This window comes from Mirounga angustirostris, unplaced genomic scaffold (genome assembly GCF_029215605.1).
Source record: "Mirounga angustirostris isolate CCGP_5_RB_7025 unplaced genomic scaffold, mMirAng1.0.hap1 SCAF_10, whole genome shotgun sequence".
In the NCBI taxonomy this organism is placed as follows: domain Eukaryota; kingdom Metazoa; phylum Chordata; class Mammalia; order Carnivora; family Phocidae; genus Mirounga; species Mirounga angustirostris.
In genome coordinates, this window is record NW_026991718.1 from 103894015 (window position 1) to 103916815 (window position 22801).

The following is a 22801-nucleotide window of genomic DNA, read 5'->3' on the forward strand; positions in this document are numbered from 1 at the left end:
AAGCTCCTTCCAGATTTGACGTCATATCTCCTAGTGGGACTTCAAATCAGGCTCACACTTGTTCTCCTTGCTGTAACTTTACCTAGTGGTCAGTCAAGCCTGACCTCTGGTTATTTCTTCTTGGGCCAACTGTCTCTTATAATTCTAATACTTTTAGACTTCTTCATTTCCAAATCCTTGGATAGGTCTGTACTTAGCACTCTGGAAAAAAAAAAACCTCTCATTTAACACACGTTTTCATTGCTCTCATCAAGGCACACTTCCTTTTTACCAAGGGCAGAGGTTCCTTCCTGCAGCTTACACACTCAGAGGCAGATAGTGACAGAGGGCGGGTCCGCAAACCCTGTGATTTGAAATTGCTCTTCTAATCTTACCCACAAGTAAAAGAGCAAATGTGCACCAGGGATCTATGCAGTGAAAACCTGGGATTATCCTGGGCTTCTGTTAATCCCTCACTCTTAGTTAAGGTAGAAAATCAAAGAGGGGAGAGGTTCAAGCCATTTATTGGCAGAAACACTAGAAGTCTGATTATTTATGCCAAGAGTTTGCACTGCTATCTTTTGAGTTACTGGCTGAACATTGTACTCTAGACAAGCACTGGGACACAACAAAACAGACATGGTCTCAACCATGGTAGAGCCTTTGCTCTGAAGACACATCTCATCCACACACACGGGTGACTCATAGACTCCTACTAGGAAACTCTGGCACCAATATCCTAACACACTTGAGGCAAGACAGATGCTCACTCAGACAGGTGAAAGGACTTGCTCAAGGTCGTAACTTGCAAATATCTGGGTCAAGGCTCAAACCAGAGTCTTTTGCCTTCACATCTACTTACTTTCTGGGATTTTCCAAACCATACAGACTTTTCCTCAAATGCTTCAGGCTTGCAAGCCAATGAGCTCTAAGCTTTGGGAATTTGAAAGCACAGGTAATATTATCAGAACTGTTGTTTTAAAATCTGGTCTAGGGGCACCTGGCTGGCTCAGTTGGTAGAGCATGCGACTCTGGTTCTCAGGGTCGTGAGTTCAAGCCCCATGTTGGGTGTGGAACCAACTTAAAAAGAATAAATTAAAAAAAAAAAAATTAAATCTGATCTAGAGGAAGGAACAGGCCTGGGTGTTTTTGCAAAAACCTGGCTGATGCTAGGTGGTGCAGTTTTGGGTTGTTTCCATGTTCAGACCAACTGAGTAAATGCCCAGGAACCTGGCCATAACTTTCTTATCCTGTGAGGAAGAAATCACATGGCTGAGATGACAAGAAGGGTACTTGAAGGCAGGCAGATATAGAACTGCAAAATCCTTAGACCCACGCACCTTATCATCTCTACTGAGGCACAGGGATGGTAAGAAAATTGTCTATGGAGATATAGCCAGTAGGAGGAAAGAGTAAGACTCTAGTTCACCTTCCTTAAATTCCTGGTGTTCTCCAACCATGCACTCAGATCTCCTACCTGCACTTTGCCCGTCCCCTCCTCCCAGACAATTTTCCACATAGCTACCAAAAGTAACTGTCTCCACAATGTCTATCAGAGCACGTCAGTCTCCACTTCCCATAACAACCAGAAAGAAATCCAAGCTCCTCGTCCTGGTTCTACACCCTTTATTCTCATACTTGAGTGTGCATCCATTTGTTCATCCTCTTGGATAGTTATGCTTCTCAATTCCCTTTCTGCTTAGTTTATTTTTAACTAAAACTTAGGCGATTTCTATTATAAGCAGAATGTTTCTTAGGTACTATGGAAGATATGATGATAAATGCCGTTCTGATTTCAGGAAGAGAAACCACCTAAGTGCATCCATAAATGTAGCCCTTCTCTGGTGCTCTCTATGCCTGCGCCAGAGCCCACCCTAGCTTCCAGTGCCAGAAACCCCCACCTCACCTTACAGTCCTTATTTTCCTTCACCTTCTACACCCACTGGGTTAGAAAATCCTCTGATTCATTCCTATACCCAGCCTGTCTCCTTACTTCCCTCCATGGTGTGGACACTGTCCATGTTTAACTTCAACTCTTTCCCTCTAACACCCTCCCCTCTGCTCTAGCTGGACAAGCCTCGCCCCCCACCCACCCCACCCCAGGTCCACACCCATGCCCTTGAGCAAGTGGGCTCCTCCCTCATCTCAGCTATGTTTTGATCAGCTGGTTGACCATTCCATCAAGACTCAGCCTGAAGGGGGCCTGCTCCCTTAGCATCCCTGGTCAGCCCCTCGCACCCGACACCCCTTCCAGCCTCTCATACCACAAGGAATACGACCGACCCACCACCTTCCTCATCACAACCTGACACTGGGGGGAAGCAGAGGCGTGAGGGTGGCAGGGCATCTAGGCCACATGCTGAGTTTCAAGATGAGACATCTGGACTTAATTTGTTGGATAACGAAGTGATCTCAACACATTTTTGGTTTTGCTTTAAATGTCCAATTCTAGTGGGGACTGGAGTTTGAAGAAAGTGAGATTTGTGGCAAGACAAGCAATTCCTGAACTAATATCCCCCAGGCACATGTAGTAATAGGTTCCTAGGATAAAAATTCCAAAATTAAACTCCGTTGAACTCATTTCCCTACTTTTTCTCCACTCCTCCAGTCCAAATTTGAAATTATGTTATTTTTGGCTTGGTGATTGGCAATTTTGGGCTTTAAATAATAGATGTATGAGCCTCTATTCCACATACCATCAACTAACCATCAGCAATACCTCCCACTGAGAATACTAACCTTCTGGTCTTCCCTCTAATTCTCCAACCATTTCTACTTTCCAACACCTCCCCCAGCACTCCTACTGTGCATGGGTAAAATTAATTTTTCATTCGGTTTTGTCACTACATTAAATGTTTTGTCCACCTTTTAGATAAGTTGAAAGACTAGGGGCACCTGGGTGGCTCAATGAGTTAAGCCTCTGCCTTTGGCTCAGGTCATGATCTCGGGGTCCTGGGATTGAGCTACACATCGGGAATCCCTGCTCAGCGGGGAGTCTGCTTCTCCCTCCCCTTCTGCCCCTCCCCACCATATGTGCTTGCTCTCTCACAAGTGAGCATTCTCCACCCCAAATAAAATCTTAAAAAAAAAAGTTGAAAGACTAATAAATATTATGATTATTATTACCATCAGGGTGACTCTGTAAGCATCCTTCCCTGCAAATACAAGTAAAAGGCAAAATTCTCCTCTCTACTCTTTGAGCCTAATATCTGGACCCTGCCGGTACAAGTCAGTTTAAATGATCCAAAACTTGGGAAGATTAAAAAAAAAAAGGCAATACATTCTAAGGGAACAGTGTCCAAGAGGCCTACCCAAGGAGGATTTATTTCTACAGAAGAATGTACTTTTGGTAGACTAACTAGTTACTATTTTTTAGGGCCCAGATTCTTTGCAGTTAGCTAGAACCATTGCAAATGTTTTGTGTCCACAGAGATGCATGTGATTCGTGGCTGGTAGAAAAGACAACCAGGAGTTACAGTTTTATAGCCCTACAGGACAGCAACCAGCTTTGTAGTGAATTTTGTCAAAAACTTGCATCAGCTTTCCTCTCCTGACTATACATATTTGACCCTTAAACAGCATGGGTCCACTTAGATGTGGAGGGTTTTGTTTTTTGTTTTTTTTTTTTTATAAATGCAGTACAGTACTGTAGATGGATTTTCCTTAGGCTTTTCCTAATAAGATTTTCTTTTCTGTAGCTTACTGGGTTATAAGAATACAGTAGATAATATATATAACATACAAAATATGTGTTACTCAACTGTTTTGGTTATCAGTAAGGCTTCTGGTCAACAGTGGGCTATTAGCGGCCAAGTTTTGGAGGGGTCAAAAGTGATATGTGGATTTTTCACTGCTCGGAGGTCAGGGCCCCGCCCCCTCAGTTGTTCAAAGGTCAACTGTCCAACTCTCTCCCTCCAATGCTCTTAGAACTAGCTTTACCATCCTGCCGGTGTCCTCACAGAGGGGTTAAATAAATCTTGAAGCCAAAATACTTTCTATGAGGGTTGTGTTTTCAGTTGTTTTTTTTTTTTTTTTGAAAATTATATTTAGAAAATTCTTCACTTTACTGATGAACAGCCTGGGATGTGTAGGCTGTCTGGGCCTTTCGGAGCTTCGCTGCATGGCCCTCCACTCGATTTCAGAGCCGCCCTGGAAAGAGGCAACGTCAGCCTGTCCCACTCGGCCCTACTTTAGGCTGGTCCTGATCCTGCACTTTGATATTCCACTGGGTCTGGTGACGGCAATAACTGTTTCCCTTGTCCTGGTAACAGCTGGAAGCACCTAAAGATTCCACCCAAGTGTGTGTTGGGGGAGGGGGTTAGGGGGTAGAGGGTGGAAGGAGCTAGGAGAAAGACCAAGGCTTTGCCAGAATAGGGGGCTCTACCCGGGCAGCTTGCCTCAGTTACAATAAAGTCCCATGGGTGAGAAAAAGGGGTGGCCCCCCCTGGGGATCTGGGACGTGGGAAGGACGGGGACCTGAGGTGAATCATCTACACAATACTTAAATCTCTGCTCTGGCTGCCACCAAGAAGAAATGGCTGAAGCAAACTGTAGATTCCCACCAAGTGAACTGAGAACTCTGTGTGTTGAGAAATCTGGTTGTAGTTTGAGCTTGTTGTTGAGAATGGTGCTGCCCAGTAAGACAGGCACTGGCTACATGCAGCTGGGTAAGTTTAAGTTAAAATTAGAGTGAAAAACCCAGGTCCCTCAAGCCCACCAGGCACATTTCAAGCACCGGCCAGCCACACGTGGTTAATGGGCAGCACAGATACAGACCATCTTCATTAGGCAAAGCTCCACTGGTGACCACTTATCTAGAAGGATTATGCAAGGTTATGCAAAAGTGAAGGTCTCAGGAAAGTCTGGCTCCCTTTTTACTTCAAACTCTCGCTTCCAAAATGCTCAGGATGAAAAGGGACTAAAATTTTCTGTTTTGCTTGAGAGAAAGAAAAAAAAAAATTTTTTTTTTGTTTTTTAATTTGGAGAAGAGACATGTGGAAAAGAAGACATAGGTAAATTGGAAAAGGACGCTGAGGGGGCGATTAAAAAAAGAAGAGAAGAGAAGCTGGAACGTGCATCTCAGTGTAAGAGAGGGAGAAAGGAGAAGACAATGAGAGCCACTCCCTGGTCAGCCTGGCGAAGGAAATTTGTTCAGCACCATCTCTGATGTTTAATCTTGAAGTGAGTCTTGTTGTGTACTCCAATCCTCCTCTGCTACCACCAAATCTTACGTGAACATTTATTTCATACAACACTCTTGTTCTGGGGATTTGATGATATATACAAAGGACTCAGAGAGCAAAACAAACCAGAGCAGGGAACAGTCCTGGGAACAGAGAGGTAAGAAGGCACTGAGGATATGAGTCATCACCAAGAAAGTGTCAGCAGGTAGGAATTCTAGGAAAGACCGGGGAGGGCCCGGTGTAGCCAGGGCATAAGGTCTTCAGCCTTTTAATATGTTTTCAAAAGAAAGTCAGGAGACTGAGCTGGAGACATTTGGGTTGCAAGTGTTTTAAAAAATACTGCTATTTCTTGCCTCTGCAATAGAAAAATCTCTGCTTTAAAGACTGAATAACAAGCATCCTTTAGGAAACAAAGTACATTTTGCATTTAAGTAACTTATAAATCAAGTAGAGTTAGATAAAAAGCAGATTTACAAGTGGCGTGGGAATATAATCAGGGGCTACAATGCAAGCTGCTATGTTACAGTCTCTAAAAATGAGGCCTACCTCAAAAGCAATACAGAAATAAAATAATGCTTACATGCAGTTGCACTGATTACATTTATTGGCAAAATAACATATACTTTTAAAATAATGACTAATAGGGGCGCCTGGGTGGCTCAGTCAGTTAAGCATCTGCCTTCCACTCAGGTCATGATCTCAGGGTCCAGGGATCAAGACCCACATCGGGCTCCCTGATCAGTGGGGAGTCTGCTTCTCCCTCTCTCTCTGCCCCTCCCCTGGTTTGTGCACTCTCTCTCTCAATAAACAAAATCTTTAAAAAAAAAAAAAATAGCAACTAGTAAACACTTTTTCTGACCTAGTGCATGCTCACCCACAGCCTGACACCCTTCCTTGACTTCTTTAAACATGTACGTGGAACATACTTTAATATTCGGCTGATCCCTAAGGCCCTCATGATAATGTTAGTTGTCATATGGTGCTGAAGGCATTTATGCCTCTTTGTAAGTGGTCCCTTTGCTATGACGCTTTTGGGATGCTCAGGCTGTGTTTTCTCGAATTTCTGCTCCTCCCGCTTGCCATCACCTGTCATTTCCCACTGCTGTTCACATACACCGTAGAAACAAACCTTTCCTGCTTGCATTTTGTTGCCTTTAATATTTTAGCAGCCATGTCTCCAAAGAACTGAATCTTACAGGACTGGGAAACGGTAATAAAAGTGGCCACGGTCCAGTTCCTAATACTGTGACTTTCTTGTTTGATACGTTGTTATGAAGAGAGGCATCTATTTTATTAAGTGAAAACTTGTTTTTGTTTAAATCCTGATAAGATATCACTTAAAGTTGAAAGCTGAGCTGGGTTGTATTCAATCCTTGTTCAAGATTTTGACCTCTACCTCATTTGCAGAGGAACCTGGGTGAAAAGCAATTACCCTTAGAAGCCCACGCAAATCAGTGTTTTCTAAATATGAGTGAGTTGTGATGATTAATAGCTAAAGAAAATCATCCTGAGAATTAAAAATAATAACCTCTTGTTCATCAAACCACAGTTCACTTGATAAAGCATAAAAACAGTACTTTTTTCCTCCAATGTGTTTCTGCTTATATGACAGTAGTCAAGATACTCAGCCAGTGATTATATTTAATCTCTTCAAAATGACCTTCTCTGAATTATTAGAAGACATGTAGCATTTATTTTTAAGTAATCCTGTAGCTTTCTGGTGCTTGGGATGCTGCCTGAGGAAACTGCCAAACTCTAGGACACTCTAGTAGATCCAGGGAATGATGTCCCACCAGCTCATAACCAAGGGTCAATGGTGATTACCTTGGTGACTCTAGTACCCAACCTGGACCTGGCTTACCTGGGAAAAACACTTGTAAGTGCTTCTAAGCCAGTCCCTGGCCTTCTGGGTAAAGTGGATAAAACCAGCCAACTGCAATAACTTACTTTGTTGATATTGGTCATTTTTTATTTAAAAGATGAAAACTGTCACATGATTTACCCTAATATTTTGAATCTATTGAGGTTCAGATCCCCATACAGATCTTGAAGATTATCAAGTACTTGCACCATTTCACTTATCAAGAAAAGGAACAAGCAATAGAACCAGACCGAGTTGGAAACATTTCTATCTAAAATACTCTGTAATGCTACATCTACAGTGAGTTTGGCAGTTTCAGGCATCCTGATAGTCCCCAGAGAAAGATAAGTAAAAGATGGTCTTTGACCTCAAGAAACTCAGAATACAGTAGAAGACATAAAAACAATAAATAAAATGCAAATGCAGTGTAGTATGTGCAAGGGTAGGTGAGTGGTGGCACAAAGAAGTTATCAATTCTTACTGAATGGTTCAAGGAAGGGGATCAAAGAGGTAGAGATTTCTCATCTGGGTTTTGAAGGATGAGCAGGAGTTCGTCAGTCAAATTAGGAGGAACAAGGGCATTTTAGGAAAAGAAAGCAGCATGTACAAAGCATGTAACAGAATAGTATCTTGGGGGAACTGCCAGGGAATTTTTATGGCTAAAGCAGAGAGTGTGTGTAGGAAACTGGTGGGAAATGAGGTTGCGCTATTAGGCAGGAGCCAAATCAAGGAAGGCCTTGTATTTCACTTTATCCCGCAATATGGAGTCATGGAATCCTTTGAAATAGAGAAAAGCAAGTCCTGATTTAGATTTTCAAAAGATTACAATCACAATTTGGGAAGAGAGAAAAAAAGAACAAACAAAAAAAGACTAAGAGAAAACTGCCAAAGAATTAATAGTGGTTGCCTCCAGCAGGCGAAATATTTTCTGTGTCTTCTCATAGCAGAGTGAGGCTAGCTGTTCCTTCAGGGAAGGAGCCAAGCTTGTCCTATAAACAGCTGTCACTTCAATATTTTAATTCAGTACAAGGAATAGTGACCACACTGGGGCCCATCCTTTGCCTTTCTCAATTTTATTTACTTACAAAGCAACTATGGTATAAATCTAGAGGGTATTAGGAAACACATTTGGAAAAACCAAGTCGACAAGTACTGAGTCATGTCAGTCCACAGACCTCATGAAAAGGCCCGATGATCCAAACCTCTGAGTGGGCCACCACAATCAGCCACCGCATACATTCCAGCGATTTCGAGGGGAACCAATTCTGTGGAGATGAAGTCTTAGCAAGTTGTACGTTTCACTTTGCCTTAGAGGCGACAGTCTCCTCACCCTCCCTTGCCCAATCCACCTCAAACTCAAGTACAATCCAAGAAATATGATGCATTTACAATGCTGATGAGGCTTTAACTCACTGACCTAAACTTTCCCAATAGATTGGTGGCCCCAAGCCCCTGCTCTAAAGAAAGTCTGGAGCCAATGCCACCTTGCAAAGGGCGCAAATAATAAATGATAGAAACCCCAGGCATGCAAAGCTTTCATCCAACTGTTCTGTACGAATGAAACCAGCAAAGCAAACGACTAGCACAAAGTCCAATCACTATTCCATTTATAACAAATACAAAGTTTTATGTAGAACGCCTGCCAAAAGCACTTCGTTAGGCAAAAACGGTTACTACATAAAACTCATCTGTAAAACCAGGGTAATAATAGCAACAACCTTATAAGGTTGTTGTGAAGAATTAAACAAATAATACACACAAGTGCTTAGAAAACTGTCTGGCACACAGTGAGCACTCAATAATTTATAGCATCATTATCGTGATTATATCTGGCACACAGTAAGTGCTCAATAAATTACAGTACCATTATCATTATTATTATATCTCATAACTTGCCTCTTTCCAACTATTCCAACTTATAAATCTCAAAGATGTTCTTATTTATGTCAAAGACTATTTACTCAATACTGTAATTAAAATGAAATAATTATGTTTTGAGAGAAAAGATTAATAACACTTCTTTACCTCTTCATATCTGTCAAAAACGGCTCCTTCTTGCAAAAAGGAAGGAACTTCCTTCTGCCAGTTAAATTCATAAGGTTTGGCCATGACTACACTCAAGACCTAAAAAATGAAAAAGAACATCTCATTAGCGTGCAAAATTTAAAAACAAGTGAAGATCAAAAGTTATTCACTTTATATTTATGCGTTTGCAAAAGTTCTTCTTCAGATGTGTAGAACAAGCCCATAAATTGTCTCTTTCTTCTTCGTTCCTTCATCCGATTCCAACTTCCCTTCTCCTTGTCTCTAAACCTAGGGAAACACAGTTGGCCCTTGAACAACACGGGTTTGACACGGGTCCACTTATAGGGGGATTTTTTTTTTTAAATAAATATAGCATAGTACTTAAATGTATTTTCTCTTTCTTAGGATTTTCTTAACATTTTCTTTTCTCAAGCTCACTTTATTGTAGAAATACAGTATATAGTACATATAATATACAAAATATGTGTAAACAACTGTTTATGTTATTGGTAAGACTTCTGGTCAACAGTAAGCTATTAGTAGTTAAGTTCTGGTGGAGTTGAAAGTTATATGTGAATTTTTGATCACGTGGAAAGTCAGAGCTCCTATAACTCCCACGTTGTTCAAGGGTCAACTGTAATATCCATAGCAAGGTGATCAACCAGAGGTGATCATTTGGGAAGCTTCCCCTCCCTCTTCAAATCATATAAGATAATAAGATATATATTTTAATCTGATGGCAACAGAAAAAATAATCCACAAACCTGACCCTCTTTACAGGAGAGGCCTGCTGCAAAGTGTGGGTGGTTCTACAAGCCTACACTATGAGCCTAAAGGGGGACGCGTGGACAGTGGAGTCCACTGGTTGTTGGGTTGCAGAATCAAGTAGGAGTAACTGGTATTTTTTATTGCTCTTGGTTCTCTCCAAAGCCCTCTCACCCCTTCCTCACATGGGCCCCTCAGGGAACTGCAAAAGGTCTGCTTTCTAGCATGGGCAGCATATGACACTGAAAGGGAGCACAGGCATTCTTCAGGGTGGCTGCCTGCACTCAGGAAGAAGTGGGCACTCCTTCTACCCACACTTCTTAGCATTACGCACCATGGTGTACCTGTAGTAGTTGCAAGCAGGACATTTTCAATGAAAAGGTCAGCATCCAACAAAGAATTACCGAATATTTAAGCGATGCCAAGAACATGGAAGATGGACACCAAACCCAGTAAGCAGAACTGACACCCGAGAAAACAGAGTTAAAAGGACCGATAGAACCTGACTTTGGCTTACGTGTGGCTAGTAAGTGTGGGAGGAAACACTGCATTCAGTTCCAAAAATATAATTAACTAGAAATTTAAAAGTGATTGTTGAAATCAAACTCTTAACAGGTAAGCTGAATTATAAAGAGAAGTCAGATGAAGGGCTGAGCCAAGGGATTCTCAGAGAACGCAACACAAAAAGAAAGCACAATGGAAAAATTTAGAGAGGTGAGAAATGGAAGCTGAGGGTTCAACCATGACCCAACAGAACAGCTTCTTCTATTAAAAGGCAAGAAAGCAGAGCCAATGGAAGGACTAATCAAAGCAACGGTGGAAGAACACTTCTGAAATCTGGATATTTGCATATTCAGATTTGAGTCCTCAGTGTGAATACCTGAGTCCTCATTTGAAAAAAATCCACTAATGCAAGCAGTATAAATGGTGGGGGGCGGAGGGGAGATACATACATCTAAACATACCTTTGGGGGACACTGAGACAAAAGATATGAAGAGAAGTTACAAAATTCCTCAGAGATGCACAGAAAGAAGACAATTCAGAGGTGAATGACAAGCAGATGGAAATCAGGCATACTGTCCGCAGTATTGCAACCTCAAAAGCCTGAGGGGCAATAATTTTGGACTTGAAATTGTGTCCAATCAACTAATAGCTTAATGTTTAGGAGAAAATAGAGGTATTTATGGACTTGCAAGTTATAAGAAAGATTTAATGACCTACTCTGAAAGATTTAAGGTGTTACATGCTCTGTCAAGAAGAAAAATAAATGTAGAAAAGGGATAGAGGAAATAATGCAGACATAATGAAAGAAGAAGAAAAAAAGAAATCCGCTCTTAAGTTTTACTTACTATTCAAAAAAAAAAAAAAAAAGATAAAGATAAAGAAATTATAGTAATTTCGCTCCCAAATTGCTGATTATATCAATACAGAGGTTGTGGCAACTGACGTGGTGAGAGGAAAGGAAGTACGGACCAAAGGGAGGTCAACCATTTTGGGAGTGGAATATCGGTATTTAAGACTCTAGACATTGGCAGAAAAATAGAAGTTTAAGGGGCATCTGGGTGGCTCAGCTGGTTAAGCAACTGCCTTCAGCTCAGGTCATGATCCTGGGGACCTGGGATCGAGCCCCGCATTTGGGCTTCCTGCTCAGCGGGGAGCCTGCTTCTCCTTCTACCCCCCTTCTTGTGATCTCTCTCTCTCTCACACACACTCTAATAAATAAATAAAATGTTAAAAAAAAATAGAAGTTTAAAAATTTAAGAATTTTCCTAGAGGAAATTAAAAATGGAAAGTAAAACCTGTGCACTATTAGAGGGGGAAAACAGAACAAAGAAACATGAGTCCCCTTTAAAAAGAAGACAGATGAGGGGAGGGAGGGGAAAAAGAACACACTATAAATGGAAAACACCAAATAAAATGACAACATATCCCTAGCTATAATACATATGAGTTGGCTAAATTCACTTATAAAAAGAAAAGACAGAGGCTTTGACAGTAAATAACATTATAGTTATTTACCAGAAATATTTATTAAAAAATGACACAGGAAGTTCGAAAATGAAGGTATGAAAAAAAAACCAAAACGATCTAATAGACACATACTAGGAAGGAAAGCAAACAGGGGTCCACAGTAATGTAGCAGACAAAACAGATTCAGGGAAAACAGCAAGAGACAGTGACAAATCATATTAGGAAAAGGGATGATCACAATTATTTAATAGTCATTAACATTAAAGCATGTGAGTACATAGCATCAGAACATATACTGAAAAACTGGTAAATTACAAAGAAATTTGGCAAAGTCACAAACATATTAGGAGACAATGAATGATTCTCAGAAATTAATGGAATGAGACAAAAATGTAAGGATATTGAGGATTTGAATATCACACTGACTAGTTTAATCAAAACAGTTTAGATGACTTAAACACATTACTGAATTTAGACATGCCCCTGCCTCTTTCTTTACATATATACATATATAATATTGAATCCTGAGTATAACAGATAATATATTATTATTATATATTTTCTTCACTCCCTCTTTGTATTCCAGGTACCCCCCACACACATATAATAATCTCAGAATCTAATCATAATTGGGCCATAGAGGAAACATCAGCATTTTTCAAAAGGCAGAAATTAAGGTGGCCATGCTCATTGGCCCCAACTAGGCCAACTTACAAATTAATGAGAGCGCATAAAATCTATATGCATACAAGTTCAATATAAACATACCAGACTTCTAAATAATTCTTCAGTAAAGCAAAATAGTCAAAGCAAAAATTATAAATTTCTTAGAAATGAAAGGTGGGAGCACTGTACATCAAAACCTAGGTATGTAATATATAGCCAAAAATTGTTTAAAAATGATCAGTAAAATTTCATTGCTTTCTGAATATTCACATATGAGATAAGCATTTGGCAAGTGTTGGGGAGAGAGAAGGATGGGGAAGGAAGAGGATGAGGAAAATGTATAAACTCACAATGTGCATGATGACAAGGAGGTGTAATTACAAACAGAAGAAAAACACATGACAGAATACTATGTTTAATTTTAACCAAAATATCTAAACACCTAAATAAATTGGATGGGTTTTTCAAAGTTAAAATAAATTTGACTCAGAAAAAAAAAAAAAAAAAAAAAGAGAATACTTAAACTGAACAGTGACTTTGGAAGAAATTGAAAAAAAAATAATAAAAGATTAGACCCAACATAGGTTTATAGGTGAGTTCTACCAAATTTTCAAGGAAAAGGCAAATCCTACATACCTAACATTTTTCCAGGACATAGAAAAAAATAAGTTACTACCTGACTCATTCCACAAGTCCCATGATCAGGTCCTGACAAGGACACCATAAGGTAGGTTAACAAAACACCAAGCAATGTTAGAGTTCAATTCTCACAGAGACAAAGTTCTAGCAATATGAGCAAATCTATCCCAGAAAGTTGCTAAAAGAAGATGAACTCAACCTAAATGTGAAAGGTCTCTAACACATACCATTAAATAGGAAACCACAGAATGATATATGAACAGTGTGATACCATTTATCTCCATACACAGCTACAGAATAATAACAATGTAATACCACCTATGTAAACACACAGACATGAGAAAAACCTATATATTTCTTTAGGTACATAAATGTGTATATAGATAAATTATTAAAACATTTGGAAATTTATGGGGCACATGGGTGGCTCAGTTGGTTATTAAGCATCAGACTCTGGGTTTTTGCTCAGGTCATGATCTCCGGGTCGTGATACCGAGTCTGGTGTTGGGCTCCATACTGCTGAGCATGAAGCCTGCTTGGGATTCTCTCTCTCTCCCTCTGCCCCTCCCCCCTGCTAACACACTCTCACGCTCATGTGCTCTCCCCACCCCCCAAAAAAGGAGTTTATGACCCTATCTACTTCTTGGGAAGAAATAAAGATTGGGGCTGAAAATCAAGGTATCTTAATGTTATCTTTGTGATGCACATTTTTATTATAAGAATGTATTCTTGCATGTATGTGCTGTGAGGAATTCTTAATCGCAGGAAACAAACTGTGGGTTGCTGGGGGGGGGTGGGGAGGGATGGGATGGCTGGGTGATAGACATTGGGGAGGGTATGTGCTATGGTGAGCGCTGTGAATTGTGTAGGACTGTTGAATCACAGACCTGTACCTCTGAAACAAATAATACATTATATGTTAAAAAAAAAAAAAGAAGAAGAAGATAGTAGGAAGGGAAAAATGAAGGGGGGGGAAATCTGAGGGGGAGATGAACCATGAGAGACTATGGACTCTGAGAAACAAACTGAGGGTTCTAGAGGGGAGGGGGGTGGGAGGATGGGTTAGCCTGGTGATGGGTATTGGGGAGGGCACGTTCTGCATGGAGCACTGGGTGTTATACGCAAACAATGAATCATGGAACACTACATCAAAAACTAATGATGTAATGTATGGTGATTAACATAACATAATAAAAAAAAAGAATGCAAATTTCAAAGAGAAAAAAAAAGTTGAAATCCTACAGATAGGCAGATGTGTTATTCTTTAGTCCCAAACAATTTTAAACAGCAGAAGAATGTATTAAGTCATGTTTCAAGGCAGCTTCCTCACAACGGCAACCATTGCTGTTCAAAGGAGGAACTACTCCATTACTCACTACTGACCAGGCTAAAAGGAGGTGAAAGCATGAAGGGCATCCTAACCAGCCCAGCTGAGGTTAATCAGCACCAAGGCTTCCCATGGAAAGCCAAGATGAGCCAGGTGGCAGATAGTTCGAGAAGGGAGAGGTGTTTCATCCCAGTCCACGTCTCTGTATCCGCAATACTGACTGTTGTTGGGTCTCTCTTCCTAATTCTCTCTGTTCCTATCAGTTTGTCTTTCTCTGTGTCTTTCCAGGTCTTTTTCTCAGTGTCTGTATTGGAGAGACAGACACATACACACAGCCCATTCACCCAAGATGGGTTAGAAGCCAGCTTCTGGTACAATGCTGTGCATTCATGCTTTCTATGCCATAAAACAGATCTGCAGAGCAAAATAGACCTGTCAGGCTATCACGGATGTGTTAGTCAGTGATCTGTAATGAGAATAACCACCTACAGAGAACTGAGTGATAGCACTGAAGACAGATGAGAGAGCTAAACGGTGGCCTCCCCGGTTGTCCAGAATTCAGAAATCAGCGGGTAAAACACCTCTCCTTTGCAGAATTTTGTGTTCTATGATTTTTCACTCCTGCCAACCACCCCTTTTAATATTTCCCTTTGATTTTATTTAAAAGAAAACAGCAATGACAGGCTTCTGATATGAAATGTTCATATCGAAAATGAAAAGAAAGCTTCTATCAACTTGCATCATCTTTCATTGGTTTAACTGGTTCTCCCAGGATCTTTTCAGCAAAAGAACACACAACACAATCCCCAGTACACAATGTTTCTTAGATTTCACTATTATCTTTACCACTAAAATATTCATCTCTACCTTGGGCACAAATTTCATCACAATGGTCTCATTATGGGATGGACTTAGGTGGGGGCTAATGGAAAGAGGGTACTCTTGACCTCAATCCCTAAAGAGATCTGCAGTGGAGGTCGTAGCTCATTTCATGGCTTACTTTTTCAGAGCTTTGGGGTTCTGAACAATGTAAGTGGCATTTTCACAAAATGACACTGGGGTATCCTGAATCTCCTCAACTTTGAACCGGTGTGTGGGGGCTGCTCTTTGCATTGCCCCGGAAATAACATTCTTGGGTCCAGACTTACAAGACCACCTATCCTAGATATGCTGGATCAATTCTGAAGTCAACTCTGCCCATCCCACACCACCTCCCCTGACAGTTGGGTCAAAACTTTGGTGAAGTTTTTTGGGGAAGAATTTTTTGATTCTGGACACATGCCTCATGTTCTGGTAGAGAGTGAACAGGGAGAAGTACATGAAATCAGGTATATTTAAGGTCCTGGTAGCCTGGATAATGCCCCCCCCCCCGCCCCCGCCCAAAGATATCCACATCCAAATCTCTGAAATCTGAGTGTTACCTTACATGGCAAAAAAGAACTCTGTAGATGTGATTAAGTTAAGGGTCTCGAGATGGGGAGATTATCCTGGATTATCCAAGTGGGCCCTAACTGCAATCATCGTAAGTGTCCTCATAAAAGGGAGGCAGAGGGAGATTTGACACAGACAGAAGAAGTTGAAGCAATGTGACCAAAGAGGCAGAGACTGGAGAGATGCCACCACAAGCCAAGGAGTGTTGGCAGCCACAAAGAGTTGAAAGAGTCAAGGGGCGGATTCTCCCCTCTCACCTGGAGGGAGATAGCCCCACAAACACCTTCATTTCATACTTCTGGCCTCCAGAACTGTGAGAGAATAAATTTCTGTTGTTTTCAGCCACGAGTTTGTGGTAATTTTTTGTTGTTGTTTTTAACAGCCGGAAGAAAGGAGTAAAGATATTTCTACAGTATATCTTTCCCAGGATCCAAGTGTCTTTTAACAATTTTGCACCTCCACAATAAATATAAACTTTATTTTTTTTTAATATTTTTTTTAAATTTTATTTATTTATTCATGAGAGACAGAGAGAGAGAGAGAGAGAGAGAGGCAGAGGGAGAAGCAGGCTCCCAAGGAGCAGGGAGCCCGATGCGGGACTCGATCCCAGGACCCTGAGATCATGACCTGAGCCAAAGGCAGACGCTTAACCATCTGAGCCACCCAGGCGCCCTAAATATAAACTTTAAATATACCTTGCAGCTTCCCCCAAACCAACCCAAGACAGTCTCCATTTTTTGTTTCTCTTTGTGAAAAAATGAATCCGTTGGAAAAATCACTTGCTTCCACATGATAACATATAGTTTTGAAGCAAACAAAAATGCACTGTGGCTCACATTTGAATTTCCTTTAGTGTAACTTTTATCTTCTACCTTCAACCTTATGACAAAAATGTTCCAGAAAAAAATTAATCCCTTTCCTATCCAACCATACAAATCCCATTAAACAAAATAACCATGGCCTTAGACAACCCCATGATGAGAACAACTAAGGTTGTCTTCCAGAACACAGAGGGCTGGGATAAAATTTCCACCGATTTAACGTGAATTAGTTGATTATCAAACACATTTCAATGTCTTGCTCTTCAATCTTTAAATATGATACCCTTATATTCCTAAAACATCTACATTGGATCACCCAGAGCTTTGAATAAATAGCTTCCCTTCAAGGGAGAACCTAATTTGACACTGATATATTGCATCATTAATAAAAATTTTCCCCATTTGCTAAAAATACCTCCTTTTTCATCAAGCCATTAAGTAGCCTTTTCTAAAAGCACATAAAGTGTGCAAGATTATGAAAATGATAATAGGCAATGCTGTTGAAGGTTGGAGGTAAGTGCATTCTTGTATAGTACGGAGAAAAGGAATTTTGCAATCCACTTCTATAGCCTTGAAACATCCATACATGCACATTTTTTACAACACAAAAAGATTAGCAAAACATATACCAAAACACAAGATATACAAGTAGTACATCTCAGTGATAGAATTTTAGGTGATATTTTAATACTTTCTGTGTGTTTTAAAATACTTACAGTGACTGTAATTTTTATATTCAGGAAAAAATGTTCTCTAAAGAGAAGATGACATTAAAAATCTTAATTTCATATAAATAAATTTTTAAATAATGTCCATGTTTTCTGCCAGAAATCCCGGCAAGAACAAAGAGCAGGAAGAAAGAAACTAATAAAACTATAAAATGTTCTCCTTTTCAAGATTTAAAATCTTGACTGTACATTGGGAGCCTTCACACACATCGATTATGACTGGTTCCTAGGAAGAGTTATTTAATAATACTGATTAATGGGGCACCTGTGTAGCTCAGTCTGTTAGGCATCTGCCTTCGGCTGGGGTCATGATCTCAGGGTCCTGGGATCAAGCCCCACATCAGGCTCCCTCCTCAGTGGGGAGTCTGCTTCTCCCTCTCCCATTCCCCCTGCTTGTGCCTCTCTCTCGCTGTCAAATAAATAAATAAAATCTTTAAAAAATAATAATACTGATTAAAATTTGGGTATTAACTCTAAAGTCTCTACTGTACTTATCCTTGGGAGCAAAATAGATTATGGTCGTGCTTGATTTAGTCTTTAATGAACTCTGAACTACAAAGAAACCTAAGGCCTCTGCCATGATAAATCTATAAAATTTACCATAAATATGTAATAAATTTTTTATCAATAAAGCACCACCTGGTTCAAAATAATTTCCTGGCATTTATAAAACACACACACTTATAGAAATAAAATGAGAACGGCAAACATCTGCTCTTTGTCTCTATCTTCCCCTCAACATTAATAAGAGGCAGATGTAACTTTCTTAAAATTTAATAATTGTAGAAGAGATGAATAAAAATATTATGAATTTGCCTTTATAAATTTATTAGGGGATACCTATGATCATATTATTGGCTTTATTACATAAGAATTTTATAAAACATCTAGAAGATGTTTGGTTATCGGGACTATTTAGTACCAGCTTAATTTGAATATAATGAATAATTGCCAACATATAATTCAGTCTGTAATGACCAATTTGCAAAGAAATCAAAATATGACAAAGTATATAGTTTTCCAAGGAAAGAACTGGTTTGTTTCAGAAGATTGTTTGGATATTGGTTGTTTGCCTACAATAATTCCCTTGAAAAGGACATCTAAGTTCATGTGTCAACCCTTCAAGAACCTCTTAAATACAGTGAGGGCTGAAACTGTATTAAAAGTAGTTGTCTATGGGGCGCCTGGGTGGCTCAGTCAGTTAAGTGTCTGCCTTTGGTTCAGGTCATGATCCCAGGGTCCTGGGAGGAGCCCCATGTCCAGCTCCATGGGGAGTCTACTTCTCCCTTTCCCCCACCCCATTTGTGTTCTAATAAATAAATAAAATATTTGAATGAATGAATGAATGAATGAAGTTGTCTATGACTGGGATCCTCTGACCTGATGATGCCTTGCTACTCGCCTCTTGCCTCACAGTTAATTCCCACTAAAGGGATCAGCAGACACCCAGCTTTAGGGAGCGATATTGGTGGATGAGGCTGACAGCAGTGGGGGCCTATCTGCTTATGATGTCCTCTGAGGTTTCTGACTCCTAAATGTTTAGTGAGTCCCTGGCGTACCAGTATTTTGATCTTCCAGAAACAAAAGATGTAATTTGCATATTAATGATTTTTACAGTAGTGAATTACAGGCATGACTTCTAAAAATAAATTTTTGTTTAATAGGATGCAAGATAAATCTACTTTTAGAATTTGAAAATATATAGTGTGAGGTAGGAACCTGGGGAAAGGGATACATAAATTAACTTCATGTAGTAACAAATCTGTTTTAGGGGGACTTTTTTTTTTCTTTATATATAAAAATTCTGCAAAGTAAAGACATTTTATTTATTTTGTGCCTCTGAAATAGAGTACCTATTTTTTTTTTTAAGATTTTATTTATTTGACAGAGAGAGACACAGTGAGAGAGGGAACATAAGCAGTGGGAGTGGGAGAGGGAGAAGCAGGCTTCCCACTGAGCAGGGAGCCCGATGTGGGGCTCGATCCCAGGACCCTGGGATCATGACCTGAGCCGAAGGCAGACGCTTAACGACTGAGCCACCCAGGCGCCCCTAGAGTACCTATTTTTACTGACTAAGGGGTTACAACAAAACAGCAAAAGTTGTTTTATTACTACTGAGTATATAAGTTAAACACAAACCATCAGCCCTGAGAATTATAACAGTCCTGAGAAAACAATTAAGCAAACCTGAAATACTTGTAAGCAAGGACTGGGCTTTTTTTTTTTTCTCCCTCTCTCACAAGTGGAAGAATTGTCACCATTTTCAAGACCAGAACTAACAGAATATTCGGTGGTGCGTCTAGTTTACCAGGACAAAAACAACTTCTCCCTTAGCAGCAGGTATTAGTCACACATCACAACGTCTGAAGAGAGTTCAGCCCTTCTCATTCCCATAAAGAGGACTCTGATAAGGTCTGAGGAATAGAAAACAAAACTGCAAAAACTGTACTGACGGAGTAAGTACATTAAGTACATTTCGATGGAGCTCAAACATAAATTATACAAATCACGGTCTCTCTTGGATCTTGTTTCAGGGTGTTCTTGATTGTGCAGCTAAGATAGTAGTCTGTAGTTTTGTTCTTGGAGAGCCCAGGGGTTCCAGGGTGGGGACTATGAGAATGGGGGCTTGGACTGATCTCTCCCTCACTCTTAGTTTCTTCTTAACTAGAACATTCTTTGAGCTACTGATGATAATACCTGGATAGCCAAGGTGGGGACTCCAGGCAGGAGCACGGGGAAAAGACCAGAGAAGGTTTAAGTCCTGTGGGCTTGCCTAGATCAGTGGTTCTCAGAGTGTGGTACCCAGACAGTAAATATCACCTGGGAATTGATTATGAATGCAAAATTTCAGGCCTCACACCCAGACCTTCTGAATCAGAAACTCTGGGGTGTGGGCCAAAACTCCATGGTGTGTCCAGCAGGCCAGGTGATTCTGACATCAGGTAAAGTTTGAGAGCAACTGCCTTTGATCAAGTCTTCATCAAAAAGTAAAAGGTGAAGAAAAAAAAAAAAAAGGAAGGGAAAAGGATCTTTCACTCTTCATCTATGGCCCAGACTAGCTCATGGGGAGAGAGACCTACTAGGCATTTGGGACTAAAGCTCAGGTGAGAAATAAAGATAGTCCATTTGTCTAGAATGCATACTCGTCTCAGGAAGGCCATGGAAAATCAAGGATATGGAAATTCTGGGTCCTGGTACTTACTGCTCCACCAAGATCAAGAGTAGATACCAAAGTGGCCCCAAGTAAATGGATAATTTCCTCCACCAGTTCTTTCAAGCTTCATCCTTATGGGTTAAGGCTGAAGAAACCAGGTTAGGGTGACAGGTGACTTGAAGAAAGCAAACAAAGGGTGACATACCCAAAACCCCAACACACCAGCTATTTAATCTACAATGTAGACAGTACAGTCACTTACCAAGTAACTTTAAACACTTCCTTCTCCTGGTCCAGACCTTTATGGTCCCTGATAACTACAAACTACAAATGCTAATATTTCTCCTAAGAACTTAAAAAAAAAAAATTGGGGAACTAAAGATTCGCATAGCAAACTCAATCTTTAGGAAGCTGCAATTAAACCAAACTGCTGAGGAGAAAGAGCACATTAAAACATGAGGGTTCTAGAAGAAACATGCCCTGAGAGGCAATGAAAAGCAGCAGCATCTCAAAAGACACTCAAAAAGTATCACTTTGCCATTTACATTTTTTTTTAAAGATTTTATTTATTTTTTAGAGAGCAAGCGAGAGAGAAACAGCATGAGAGGGGAGAGGGTCAGAGGGAGAAGCAGGCTCCCCGCTGAGCCGGGAGCCCAATGTGGGACTCGATCCCAGGACCCTGGGATCATGACCTGAGCCGAAGGCAGACGCTTAACCATCTGAGCCACCCAGGTGCCCGCCATTTACATTCTTCTCTGGATTTATCAGACTTGATTCACTGCCCCAAATATACTGAGCCTTTTGCATTTTTTTCCTTCCCTTTCCATTCCTGAACCTCTCTTTTAAACTTGGTTAGTTCTGCTTATCCTCTAGGTATCCTCAAGAGAAACTTTAGGTATCACTCCTGTATCTTCACTTAAACTCTCTGTACTTCCCTCTTTGTAGAGCTCACCCTGTTACATTGTAAGCAGTTGCTATTTATCTGTATCTTCACTGTAGGAGGAACTCTGGGCAGGCCAGTTTTGTTTGCTACTACAGATCTTCCTTGACTTATGATGGGATTACATCCCCATAAACCCACCCTAAATTGAAAATATCCTACGTGGAAAATGCATTTAATATACTCAACCTACTGAACGTCACAGCTTAGTCTGGCCTACCTTAAACCTGCTCAGAACAGTTAACATGAGCTGCAGTTGGGCAGAATCAGCTAACATAAAGCCTATCTGATAATAAAGCTTTGAATCTCTCATGTGATTTATTGAGCATTGTACTAAAAGTGAAAACCAGAAGGGCTGTATGAGTACAGAATGGTTCTGAGTGTATCAGTTGTTTACCCCCGTGATGGTGTGCTTGTCTAGGAGCTGTGGCTCACGCCACTGTCCAGCAGCACAAGAGAGCATTATATTGCATAGCACTAGGCCGGGGAAAAGAGCAAAATTCAAATTTTGCAGTACAGTTTCTGCTAAACGCGTATCATCTTCACAGCGCCGTAAAGTAGAAAAATCCTAAGTTGAACCACCCTAAGTTGGAGAACATCTGTATAGTGAGGGCACTCAGTAAATATAGGATGAATGAATGAATGTTCTATGGAAGAGCTCCCAACCAAGACTAAAAGCAGCCAGGGACAATAAGCTCTTCCCCCATTACCCAAATGCACATGTCAGTCCCATTTTTGTGTACACCCACCCTTTCCTCCAAGATCCTGAAATGCTGTTCCCAGGCTCCTGTTTCCAACTCATACCCTGCTGCCCCTCTCTCCCCCCAGGTCCCCCTTGGCGCCTGACTGAAACTCAGCCTGTGGAATGTTTCCACTCCTCACCTGGTTCTGCAGCTGGTTGGTCCTATGCATCACTTCTTCGCTGACTGTACATCCCAACCCCCACCTCTGCTGTGTCCCACCCTTGAGCTTGGACCTCTGACCACTGAAACCCCTTGAGGACGAGTCAGATTGGCACCTGGTCCTGAAAGGTGGGAACACACCCTAGACATGCCCTCATGGGGTGTGTGGCTTTCTTTTCCATAGAGACTGCCTCTTTAGTGGAGACCCACCAGACTGCTAAGGTCCTCCTCCCTTGTGCCAGCCCTCCATACTTTGCCCTTCATTTGCCCTTGGACTGGCTCTACCACAATTAATAGGCAAAATATCACCAACATGAATCATACATGTCAAGAGAGAAAGCTCTCTTTAGAGGCTTGATTTAGTCTTAATTATCTGAATATTTCAAAGGAAAGATTTTTATTTTATCT

The 22801-nt window shown here is 40.7% G+C and overlaps 1 protein-coding gene and 1 non-coding gene across 9 annotated transcripts in view; one reads left to right on the plus strand and one right to left on the minus strand.

Annotated features, from left to right (window-relative positions):
• Positions 1 to 22801, minus strand: part of PLCB4 (phospholipase C beta 4) — a 411040-nt gene that overhangs the window by 153139 nt on the left and 235100 nt on the right. For all 8 annotated transcript variants that reach the window (XR_010405777.1, XM_064572832.1, XM_064572829.1 and 5 more), the window contains one exon: positions 9049 to 9147. Coding sequence is in view for 7 of the 8 variants with exons in the window: in XM_064572832.1 (XP_064428902.1) it covers positions 9049 to 9132 (84 nt within the window). In the remaining variant the exon portion in view is untranslated. The remainder of the gene's footprint in view (positions 1 to 9048; positions 9148 to 22801) is intronic.
• Positions 978 to 1050, plus strand: TRNAQ-CUG (transfer RNA glutamine (anticodon CUG)). The gene has a single exon. It is a non-coding gene; the product is annotated as a tRNA-Gln (tRNA).